At 49.3% G+C, this 12500-nt stretch overlaps 1 protein-coding gene across 1 annotated transcript in view; it reads left to right on the top strand.

The window, feature by feature from the left end:
• LOC137413723 (TAF6-like RNA polymerase II p300/CBP-associated factor-associated factor 65 kDa subunit 6L) overlaps positions 1-8037 on the top strand; it is a 24916-nt gene extending 16879 nt beyond the window's left edge. Inside the window, exons 6-7 of the mRNA XM_078769156.1 lie at positions 7425-7519; positions 7740-8037. Coding sequence (XP_078625282.1) covers positions 7425-7519; positions 7740-7871 — 227 coding nt within the window. The 3' untranslated portion in view covers positions 7872-8037. The remainder of the gene's footprint in view (positions 1-7424; positions 7520-7739) is intronic.
• The last annotated feature ends 4463 nt before the right edge of the window (positions 8038-12500 follow it).

The raw sequence follows: 12500 nt of genomic DNA, 5'->3' as shown, positions 1-12500 counted from the left end.
AGTTGAAAGGAGTCCTTCCTGTCCCTGGTCAAGTGGAGCCGCTGGCCTGCGTCGGACGCGTGGTGCTTGGAGCGAGGGGCCTCGTGGTGTGCGATCGGGCCGGAAGGAGCGGTGCTGGACACCAACAATACAAGACGACAAAGACAGATAAGCCCGATCTCCGCGTATATTTTGAACGACGGGACGTGTTATTTTCGTGATTAATCTCCCTCGTTTGTGTTTGCTGTCAGTCGTGTGGGGACGTCCCGATTTAGGTTTATTAGAATTATTAGATTTACCGGCGGGCTTTTTCACTGGCTTTACTTTTCCTAATAAACCCTTATATTACTTTTTGTACATAATATCTGAACGCAGTTTTCCTGGGTGTTTGATTTTAATCGATAAGGTTGCGGAGCCTTCGCTGCGTCTGGCCTTCCGCGCGTTGGTGTTGAACTTGAGTCCGCCATTGAGTTTTCGCCTCGGGAGTGTAAAGTCTCGCAATCGGTCATCCGTAACTGTGGTGTTAATCACGGTTACGCGACAAGTGGGCTCAGGAGCCGGGAATGGCAAAATTGGGAATTGCACAGGGAATGGCAATTGAAGTAAATGGGGAGACCGCAGGTCCACAGGTGGATGGGGAATGTCCACAGGTGGATGGGGAATGTCCACAGGTGGATGGGGAATGTGTACAGGTAGAGGGGGAATGCCTGCAGGTAAACGTGGAGTGTCCACAGGTGAGCGGGGAAGGAAATTTGGAATGTGAGAGTTGTAATGGGGAATGTTTCCCACATTCTGGCCTGGTTGTTTATCGGGACCGTGTGGATGTCACAACACCCCAACCGGGGGATGAATTTGGAATTGTGCAGCACCAGGGCGGTGGTGCGGAGCAAGAGGGGGTAGAGTTTTTGGGGGTCCATGCGATAGAGCCGGACCGGGTATTTATTGGGGATATTGATCAAAGCCTGGCGGGGCCAGGAATGATTTCTAATGATGAGGATGAGTTGATCCAGCGGCTGGAGACCTGTGACAGTCCCATGGAGGTAGAGCTTGTTCAGGCCCAAAGGAGCCTGGGAGATGAGGTGAGTTGGTCCGAGGAGGTGGTTGGAATGACCGAGGGGACGCTCACTGTACACTGCTATTTGGAAACAGAGGCTCCAAAATTGGACAACCAGTTGGGGGAGTGTGTTGGCTCCGGGCTGGATTTGGATCTTGGAGGATCGGGAGATAGAGCTTCTGGAGATTTGGTCCCTGTAGGGAATTTGGATCAACTGCAGGGAGGGGCAGAACAACCGGTGGTAGAGGTTGTTCCCTGCAGCTGCGGTTTGGCAGTGGGAATGAAAATTTGTAAAATAAAATTACAATGGGAAATTGATTTGGAGCAGCCATGGTTGGGATTGGTCCCCGGGCTGCGGGATCTGGACATGGAGAGGTCATGGGTGATGGCCTCGGGCAAAAGTTGCCCCTTTCAAAATTTGGGTATGCCGGCCAGCTGGGGGGCTGTGATGGCGAGATTTGGACGTGGGGTCCAGCCTTGGGTGTCGAGGTACGACCTGGGTCCCACGGGGGGTCTGGTGGAGTGTGGCGTCCCTTGTCCGTCGGGGCGCCGTCCGAGCTGGTGGCTCGGGCCGGCAGGGTCACCGGACCCTGGTGGGGGTTAAGACCTCCAGAGGGGTCCGAGGTGGTTTCTCAAGCCTGGGATGGCAAATATTGAGGACCACTGGGGGGAGGTGTTGTGGGTCGCGCTTTGGTGGTGGCACCGCAGATGGCCAGCTTGGGCCTGATGTAGTGATCACCCGGGCATGCGACCTGACACCCTCTCCCTGAGACTTTGGGACAACTGGCATGTGATGACCTGCCATGCCGTGTTGGTCGATGGACGCGGGTCAAACCGAATGGACAGGGATGGAGATAGCCTGCCGGACAACCATTGGGGCATCTGTGGAACGCGATGGTGTGAGTGACCTTCCACAGATGCTCCGTTGTGATTTATGGACTCTCGGGTTGGGAAGAGAGCCATGGGGATGTGAATCGGGAGAGGTGTAACGAGCCGAGCATGTGGGCCATGCTCGGCTGGCATGTGTATGGCAAAGCATCCTTCTTTGGTGAGGTTAGTGAAATGTGACAAATGGTTGGCATGGGTAATCTGTGGGTTAGATGCAAATTTAAGGGTGGATTTTGAAATGCCATGGTGGACACTGTACAGTGACGCCATTATTGATCCAGGTGTGTAGACCAAAGTGTTGGAGGCTGTGATGAAATTAATAGGGTAGCAAGACACAGCTTTCAACTGGTTGCGGGGGCAACTGTGCTGATATTTGGGACGCGGGATGATGGGGATGTAGTTGTGTAGCCTGAGGGTCAACGTGGTGCTGTGTGTGTCCGAGGTGTGTGGACCATGTCTTCTGGGGGGGTCTCCTGGTGGAGCATGGCTGTTGACTGGACCTTGGTGTGGTCAAGTGTGGGTGAGCACTGGGGGGGGGCTGCAGTTCTGTAGTCGGACTGGGGGATGATGGGGAGGTGCAGGGGACGTGGCTGTAGGGATGCCACGCACTGCGACCGTGCCCCCCAGGGCCGAGGTTGTGTGTGCGGTAGTGTGTGTTGTGGCAGCAAGTGCTCACCACATTGGCCAGCTGGGGCTGCTGCAGCTGTGTTCCTCGCAGGGGGGCCGAAGGATGGATGGTGGGTCGCACCCTTATGGACACTCATGGGCCATGTTGGCGTTTTGACTGCTCACCTTGTCCCGGTGACCCTTGCACGGTAGAGGTGCAGAGCTGTCGTGGCCACAGGTAGTTGTGTAGTGATGATCACCGTTGGATGCGGATCCACATACCTGCCAGTGTAGTGGGGACAAAAGAGAAATTTGGAAGTATTTGGTAGGCCCAATGTGAAATTTTGGGATTGTATGGGTGGATTGCACTTTGAACCTGACCAACCTGCAACTACCTGCACTTGAGGTGAGTGTTTTGAGGAGTACTGTCCCAGGCTTCAGGACTTGCTTTGGAAATTGGGGACATGTAAATTGGAGTTGGGAGGCGGGTGAGAGTGATGACATGGCCGGTGAGGGGATGGAATGGGAGCCACAGTGTCTTGTGGGTGGCGTATGTTTTTGTATTGTGGTTACGTGTTTTGATGTGGTCGTGAGAGTGGAACCTGGAGAGTGTGTGATGATTATTGGAGATAATGAGGGGCGATACTTGTGCTTTTGGAAATGTGCTTTTGGAAATGTGTGATGGTTTAAATGTGAACTGGGGGATTTCACATGTGGCAGGCCATGGCAAGCCTTGTAACACCTTTTACACCATCTATGGAATTGTACTGAATTGTGCTGAGTTGTGTGGAGAATTGAATGGCAGTGGGGGAGGAAGTGTGTTTTGGGGTCTTGTGGGTGGGGAAGGTGTGTGTGTCCGCAGGTACAGAGCAAGCTCTGAGGAGCGATGCCTGCGGGCCCCCCTCTGCGGCAATTACCCCTGGCAGCCGGTGGTAACTGGAAATTGGAGCTCGTCGGTGGAGGGTCTGGTTGGGCGCCGCGGGGTGAGGAAGTCCCCCGGTGACCCGTGTTGCTGCGCGAAAGCAGGAGGCAAAGGAGCCTGGTGTGTGTGGAGACCCTCACCGGCGAGGTAACGGCGGAAAGGGGCTGTTGGGCTGTCATGGGGCCAAGAGGTAAAGGGGGGGGGGCAATGAACTTGTAAGTCGGTTGACTTGTTTTTGGGACTGCGGGCACCACAGCCTGATGCGCCCCCACCATCTTTTTGTGCGGTACCCCCCCGCTGCCTAGTTGAGGAATGCACACACACGTGAATGACATCAATGCCATGGTCCTGCAGGGGGGTGTATTGAAGAAGAACCTTATTGATTTTTGAAATGCCTTGATGACCTATGGAATGAGAATGAGTGGTTAAGGGGTCTGTGTAGCATGAATGTGGGCGAAATCCACCGAGCCGTGTCACTCACCTGTAACATCTGGACAGGGCCGTGGAAAATTTAGTGGGATGCATTGGGGATGGCCCCGCAGGTAAGGTTGTGTCTTGTGGCATCCACCGGGGGACGCGGTCTGTAGACCGGGGTATGTACAAAGGTTAGAGTTTTGAGTTTTGGAAAGATGGTTAAGTTTTGTGGTTAAGTTAGTGTTGTGTGTTGTTGTTTCCTCCCTCCACAGGAACAACGAAGAAGATGTACATACTTGCATGATGGTTAAGGGGTTCAGCATGTTAAGGAAGTGTAGGTAGGTAGTCCGACTCACTTCCCACAGCCCTTCCTGATTTATTTCATAGGTTAATTAAGTGTGTGACAGTAAGTGTTAAGGCTGGAATGGTAGCCCTGCGGTGAACCTTGCAGGAGCTACGGTTCCAGGGGGGGGGCTGTGTTATGAATTTGGTAATGCAACATCTAGAGCTAGGTAGATCTGAATAGGTAGGTATTCGGCTGTCGTGACAGGGACTCTACATGTAATAAGTTCTTGATGTTTAGGCGTTTGTCGGGGTAAGATGTATGATTGTGGATCTACCTGGAGGTCCGAGTGTTAAATAGTGAGGGATTAAAGGTAACGCCCCTGTGAGTATCACCTAGTAATCAAACCTTTGTCCTTTATGGCACTGCAAACCACATAAACATTAGTTAGGTCCTTAGCGCAACATTAAATAATCCCCCTTTCCCTGACAAGGACTTCGTAATAAATTGACAGGAAACCAGGTCAAAAACACCACCACAATTGGCCGCCACCGTGTACACCTCCAAAGGCCTACAAACCTGGCCGGCACGTGTTATGCCAGGACCGCAGGGTCGCGTAACGGGGGAGATGTCAGGAGTCGCGGGAGGCTTTGATTGGCTGAGGAGTGCGCAATGTGACGTCATCGGCCACCAATATAGGCGACGGTCGGACGCCATTTCAGGAGTTGAGTTGAGTTCGTGGCAGGCACTGCAGACGCAGGCAGGCACCAGTTGAGTTGAGTTGAGTTCGTGGCAGGCACTGGCAGACGCAGGCAGGCACCAGAGAGTTGAGCGGTGGTGGAGAGTTGGAGAGGACACGCCATTCCAGTCGCAGTTCGAGTGCAGTTCGGGTTGTGGGGAGTCGCAGGAGACACACGAGAGCACACCCAGTTGGCACTGAGCAGTTCGTTGGCACTTGGCTGCCAGCACTCCCGCGTCGTCGAGTCGAGTGGAGTTGAAAGGAGTCCTTCCTGTCCCTGGTCAAGTGGAGCCGCTGGCCTGCGTCGGACGCGTGGTGCTTGGAGCGAGGGGCCTCGTGGTGTGCGATCGGGCCGGAAGGAGCGGTGCTGGACACCAACAATACAAGACGACAAAGACAGATAAGCCCGATCTCCGCGTATATTTTGAACGACGGGACGTGTTATTTTCGTGATTAATCTCCCTCGTTTGTGTTTGCTGTCAGTCGTGTGGGGACGTCCCGATTTAGGTTTATTAGAATTATTAGATTTACCGGCGGGCTTTTTCACTGGCTTTACTTTTCCTAATAAACCCTTATATTACTTTTTGTACATAATATCTGAACGCAGTTTTCCTGGGTGTTTGATTTTAATCGATAAGGTTGCGGAGCCTTCGCTGCGTCTGGCCTTCCGCGCGTTGGTGTTGAACTTGAGTCCGCCATTGAGTTTTCGCCTCGGGAGTGTAAAGTCTCGCAATCGGTCATCCGTAACTGTGGTGTTAATCACGGTTACGCGACAATATATTATATGTAGTACTAGGACATTAGGAGACATTATTGTACTTTTACATGAATTATAAGGACATCAGTAGACAACAAAAATGAACACAACTATCGGGACACCTCTTCGCGGTGGTTGTACCCACCAACGCAAGTCGAGGGCCAAGTCTTCCCCATTTTTCCCTGCTGCCCGGATTCGTCAGGGCAGCGCCGTCACGGTCAGAGTGCCTGGCGGTCCCCATGGACCAGCCCTTTCCCTCTTGTTTCTCTCTCTCTCTCGCCCTCTCTCTCTCTCTCTCTCTTCCCTCTCTCTCTCTCTCTCTGCCCCCCCCCCCCTCTCTCTCTCTCTGCCCCCCCTCTCTCTCTGCCCTCTCTCTCTCTGCCCTCTCTCTCTCTCTGCCCTCTCTCTCTCTCTCTCTCTCTCTCTCTCTCTCTTCCCTCTCTCTCTCTGCCCTCTCTCTCTGCCCTCTCTCTCTCTGCCCTCTCTCTCTCTGCCCCCTCTCTGTCTCTGCCCTCTCTTTCTACCCTCTCTCTCTCTGCCCTCTCTCTCTCTCTCTCTCTCTCTGCCCTCTCTCTCTGCCCCCCCTCTCTCTCTCTGCCCTCTCTCTCTCTCTCTCTGCCCTCTCTCTCTGCCCCCTCTCTGTCTCTGCCCTCTCTTTCTACCCTCTCTCTCTCTGCCCCCTCTCTCTCTCTCTCTGCCCTCTCTCTGTCTCTCTCTCTGCCCTCTCTCTGTCTCTCTCTCTGCCCTCTCTCTGCCCTCTCTCTCTCTGTCTCTCTGCTTTCTCTCTCTCTCTGCCCTCTATCATTATCTCTATAACTATGTCTGCCCGATCAATCGGCTGTCTCCATGTCGCTGACCTGTTTGAGAGAACTGTCCAGGACTATAGAACAACAACAACAACAACATAATTGAACATGCAATATGGAATTTGAGCCTGAACTCCCAGCTTCAAGAGTCGTCAGGTGGGAACGTCCAACTGGCCAGACTTTAAAAAATTTTTTCCGTTGTGTCATGATGTAGAGTTAACTTAAATTTAAACAATTTGATTTAGCCGTTGTCATATTTTTTTAATTTGACGATTGTTTCATGATAAGACCAGATCACCAAGCAATTATTGATCAATTTGATTTGGTGAACTAGAAGCACCAGCTCCCTCCGGGAGAATTGGCAAGTCGTCTGGCGGTGGGAGTTGGGGTAGGGGGGTGGGGGTTACCCTGGGTACTTACTTGGTTTTTGGGAAAATAACATTTTTTTTTAACTTTACATTGGTTTAAGGCTCATGGTGGAACTTGTACATACACCGCATATAGGACAAAGACATTAGCATTAGCAGTAAGTGTACTCTAAAATGGATTGCAAGGACATTTGTGGACAATTGACACGTTTACACACATTTGTATACACCATTTGAACCTGGGTTCTGAGCATCATGACCAAACGGGCCGACCCGCTTTATTTATTTATTTTTGCACTAACACACTTTGAGCAGCTGTTGTTTCTCCGTTTCCAGTTCCCACCGTTTCTCAGCGTTTCAGGGCGCCATTTTGTAATGAGAACCATCAGATGGCTCGACTTGCATCACCCACATATCCGTACTGATTCCTACGAACTTCGTTGCCACAGCAACATTCCTACTTTGCTCTCTTGGAGCTGTGTTCCTGATGTACATTATTTGTCATAATTCATTTCACATTGGTTAATAAAATTGCACTCTTCAAATAAGTCGAACGGTGGTGCGCTCCCTGATGTATTTTTCTCCTCGCTGATGTGTGTCATGCGCAGCTCACGCCTCTTCTGGGGCTCTCCCGGATGACATGTTGCACTATTACCAGCGCGTGACGAAAGCCATACTGGGGGACGACATGCAGCTGAGGAAGGTAATTGCTGCTGTCATCGTCGGATTTCATTCGTTGTGAGTGATCGGTCATGGTACTCATACCGGCATTGCAGTCGTGTCGACATGGTCAAAATGTGCAATCTGTTTCCCATGAAAGTTTGTGAATATATAGCGCACGCAATTATAAATGTGACCTCTGCCTACTTGCACAGTGCTAACTGATCGGTTACACGTCTGTCTTTTCCCCGCAACCACCTCAGATCGCACTGCAAGATCTGCAGACCAATGCAAAGATCGCCTCCCTCCTACCCTATTTTGTGAGCTTCGTTGGCAGTGTGAGTTGTTGTTGTTGTTGTTATTGTTGTATAGCCCCAGACAGTTCTCTTGAATAGGCCCGTGGCATACAGATAGCCGATTGATCTCCCAGGTGCGAACCAGAGATCCTGCACATCTAGGATGGTGCACCCCACCTTCACAAAGTCAGGGCCACAACAGAGTTAGAGAGAGAAAAGAGGGGGAGAGAGATAGAGAAAGAGAGAAAGAAAAGAGGGGGAGAGAGAGAGAAAGAGAGAAAGAGAGAAAGAGAGAAAGAGAAAGAAAAGACAGAGAGAGAAAGAGAAAGAGAAAGAGAGAAAGAAAAGATGGGGAGAGAGAGACAAAGGGAGAAAGAAAAGAGGGGGAGAGAGAGAAAGAGAGAAAGAAAAGAAAGAAAAGACAGAGAGAGAAAGAGAAAGAGAGAAAGAAAAGAGGGGGAGAGAGGGAGAGAGAAGAGAGGGAGAAGAGAAGAGAGAAATAAAAGAGGGGGAGAGAGAGAGAGAAGAGAGAGAGGAGAGAGAGAGAAGAGAGAAAGAAAAGAGGGGGAGAGAGAGAAATAGAGAAGAGGGAGAGAGAGGAGAGAGAGAGAAAGAGAAAGAAAAGAGGGGGAGAGAGAGAAAGAGAGAAAGAGAGGAGAGAGAGAAAGAGAAAGAAAAGACAGAGAGAGAAAGAAAAGAGGGGAGAGACAGAGAAAGAAAAGAGGGGGAGAGAGAAAGAGAAAAGAAAGAAAAGAGAGAGAGAGAGAGAGAGAGAGAGAGAGAGAGAGAGAGAGAGAGAGAGAGAGAGAGAGAGAGAGAGAGAGAGAGAGAGAGAGAAAAAAGAAAAAGAAAAGAGGGGGAGAGAGAGAAAGGGAGAGAGAGAGAAAGAGAAAGAAAGGAGACAGAAAAAAGAGAGGGAAAGGAGAGAGAGAAAATAGAGGGAAAGGAGCCGGTCCATGGGGACCGATCGGCACACTCTGACCATGACTGCTCTGCCCTGACGAATCCGGACAGCAGGGAAGGATGGGGAAGATTTGGCCCCCGACTTGCGTTATGGGGGTACATTGGTACAACCACCATGAAGAGGCGTCCCCGATAGTTGTCGGCAGTGTGAGCTTTGGCGCTCGGTGCTGCTGTGTTTTACATCCTTTAAGCTTTAGGCCTCGACTCAAACTCGGGGTCGGCTTTTAGAATCCGATTGACTGGTGACTGAAATGTAGTAACGACGGTGAACCGACTTGCACGAGCAAGCTCAGCAAGGTGCTGTTCTCATGTCTTTGTAAACACGTTATTAGCAACCTGCTGAGCAAAGTGGAGTTTGGCAAGCGAGTTGGCATGGCAACAGAATGGAGGCGCAGAGCATCGCGGCCTTCTGAGAGCAATAACGCTGTGCGGAAAATGGAGTCGTCCGCATAAACTTTTATAATGCTCCGAGCATAACAAACATTTTGTGTTGGCCTGGGTATTCTGTGGCGTAAACATTGTCAAGGATTAATATGAATATTTTGCTCGTAATGATGTACTAATTCAGTTGTGAATACGGTTCCTTTTTTAAAAAATAATGTGTTAAAAGTTGCCTGATTTTGACTTAGCCTGGTGTTGTATTAGCGGTTAGGGTGCCGGCTTGGGATCCTAGGATCCTGGGTTCGAATCCCGGTCGATCGATGAATGAACGCCAGGGGGGTTGACTCAGCCTGTCATCCTTCCGAGGTCGGCAAATTGAGTACCAGTTCACTGGTAATTCCCTGTGTGTCGCAAGAGGCGACTAACAGGGTTGGCGGCAGGAAGGGCATCCGGCCATAAAATATTGCTTCAAAAAGGGGACCACGGTGTCCAAAAAAGGCCATCCCCTGCTTTGCGGGGGGAAAAAGGCCAACCCCCACCCTGCGGGGAAAAAAGGCTAACCCCCGCTTTGCGGGGAAAAAAGGCCAACCCCCGCAGCCAACCCCCGCTCTGCGGGGAAAAAAGGCCAACCCCTGCCCTGCGGGGAAAAAAGGCCATCCCCTGCTTTGCGGGGGAAAAAGGCCAACCCCCGCCCTGCGGGGAAAAAAGGCCAACCCCCGCTCTGCAGGAAAAAAAGGCCAACGCCCGCTCTGCAGGAAAAAAAGGCCAACCCCTGCTTTGCGGGGAAAAAAGGCCAACCCCTGCTTTGCGGGGAAAAAAACGCCAACCCCCGCATGAAAAAAGGCCAGCCCCCGCTCTGCAGGGAAAAAAGGCCAACCCCCGCTCTGCAGGGAAAAAAGGCCAACCCCTGCTTTGCGGGGAAAAATGGCCTCTAAAGGTGGTTCTTTTCTTCTTCTTTTTAAAATAATGTTTGCCTCCAAAATGGCTTTTTGGTGTTGGATTCTAAACGTAATAAAAATGTAGTACAAATTCCTGTTGCCTTAATCCAAAGGGCCGTTAAGCATATAGTGCCCCAAGACAATGAACTTAACTTGCCTTTTTACGGAAGGCCTGCACTATGATATAGCACCACTTGCAGACATTCCTCAGACTAGTTTTGTTGGCAAGATCCAAGTGACACTGAAATACCTTTTGGGGTTCATCATTTGTGCCTGCCATACCAATTCCCTGGCCAGATTCGGTTGAGCATCGAGTTCACCACGTCAACCCAATAGGACCGGATCTTGTCAATAGGTTATTTAGGGGCCCCGAGAGGATGCATGAACAGATAGGCCCCAGTGAGAGATCTGATCGCATTAAAGATGAGGATTTTGTTCGTACTTGGATTTTTTTCCCCCTTTTCCCTGGCACTCGAACAAAGCCAGGTGCATTTTCAGCCAGACCAGTTTTGGATGAGGCTGTGCAATAACCCGCCAATGACTCGGTGCGCCAGACTTTCGCCAAATGGCAGGTTTCCATCTTTATGCTTCAAATAGGTGGTAGGTTTTAATTGCAGTTTTATTACTTGCAAATTCGAAGATTTTTCAAGTATATTGGTCGGTTGCGTTTGTGGTTCTGTCTGTCTGTCTGTCACCGGCCTACAGGTCACAATTCTAAACCGATCGTCACGAAACTTCACCAAGTTGTATAGGTCATCCCAATTGAGAAGCCTATTGTTTTTGGGGTCAAAAGTTTAAAAGGTCAACGTAGGCCAAAGGTCACCAACTTTGCCAAATTTCTAAAATCCTCAATTTTCATCCAATTGACTTGAAATTTGAAGAGGACTTGCATATCTGGTCACTGAATTCACCCACCATGTATATTTAAGGTCAACATAGGCCAAAAGGTCAACATAGGCCAAAAAGTCAACATAGGCCAAATTTCTAAAATCCTCAATTTTCATCCAATTGACTTGAAATTTGAAGATGACTTGCATATCTGGTCACTGAATTCAACCACAAATTATATTTTAGGTGAACATAGGCCAAAAGGTCAACATAGGCCAAATTTCTAAAATCACCAATTTTCATTTGATTGACTTGAAATTCTAAGATGATTTACATATCTGGTCACTGAATTCAACCACCAACTATTTTTGAGGTCAACATAGGCCTAAAGGTCAACATAGGCCAAGTTTTTTAAATCCTCAATTTTCATCCAATTGACTTGAAAATTGAACAGCATTTGCACATTGAGTCACTAAATAGGGAAACTAACTTTTTGAGGTCAAAAGGCCAAAGGTCAACTCAAGGTCAACCTTCCAAATCATCATTTTTCATCTGAAAAATCGTCACTTTTCTTCCTGTTGACCCGAGCTTTGATCAAGATTGTCAATTTTAATCTTGATGAAATGGACAATTTGCTGTATCAATGGAATTTTTTTTCTTGGGGGTGGGGGGCGGATTTTGCAAGTATCGTGCTCCGCATGACGTCTTCTTGTTTTATTTTGTTCCTGACCATTGATGGCGATGACAAGATGGCCTCGAAGTATGCACATTGCGATTCTGGAGTCTCACAGGCCGGGTGATTCTTCAATGTGTGCATCATCTCTCGGATGGACGTTAAATGAGTGTTCTGTCTGCCGCTATTAGTTGGTGGACATTAAATAATCCCACAGTGTCCTTTCGTGAAGAGTAGGCGAGCTGTCGCGGGCAGCATGGCCAAATTCCAAATTCCTGTCCTGACTTCCTGAGCCTGAGCCGGGATTGTATCTGCTTCAGCAGCTCCAACGCTCTGTATAAGAGTACGATACATGATGATGATGATGACCATTTGTGCCATTATAATAGCAACCCGGGTTGTTTAGGGGTAATTATTGTTGTATGATTGGTTGAATAAATAAATAATAATTATTTCATCTTGTTTCTTTAATTAGACACATGAGAATGTAGAATTATTTAATTGTTTTGCATTAATTTTAATTAATTATATCACCCTTGTTGTTGTGCCAAGACCAGTATTTTGCAAACCTGGCCACCAAATATTTGGCAAGCGTCGTTCAAAGCAGGACGAACTGCGTATAACTCCCCCAGCTCGTTTATGATTAACCACATGTTACTCGCGTCGTGCCGAAGTAAGAAAGGGGTGCTCATTTATGAAGGATAATTGGTCACGTGACCTGGATTGGGTAGGAATGTTGGAATTTTGGACGTGACGCATTGATGACGGCCCAAGTCACCTTTTAAAATTGCTCTTTGTTGCATTTCCTGCAAACGTTGCAGAGAGGAAGATAGTTTCCCGCCATCCTGTACGATGGTCAAGGAAAATGTCGTGGACCTTGTGGTGTTTGGGACTTTGTTGTTAACTATCCATATGTTTTTTATCACAATGAACTGTGATTGTGTG

Source organism: Myxine glutinosa, unplaced genomic scaffold (genome assembly GCF_964187855.1).
Source record: "Myxine glutinosa unplaced genomic scaffold, kmMyxGlut1.1 SCAFFOLD_1503, whole genome shotgun sequence".
Taxonomy (NCBI): Eukaryota; Metazoa; Chordata; class Myxini; order Myxiniformes; family Myxinidae; genus Myxine; species Myxine glutinosa.
Note: the sequence above shows the minus strand (reverse complement) of the source record. Positions and strands in the feature narration are given on the sequence as shown.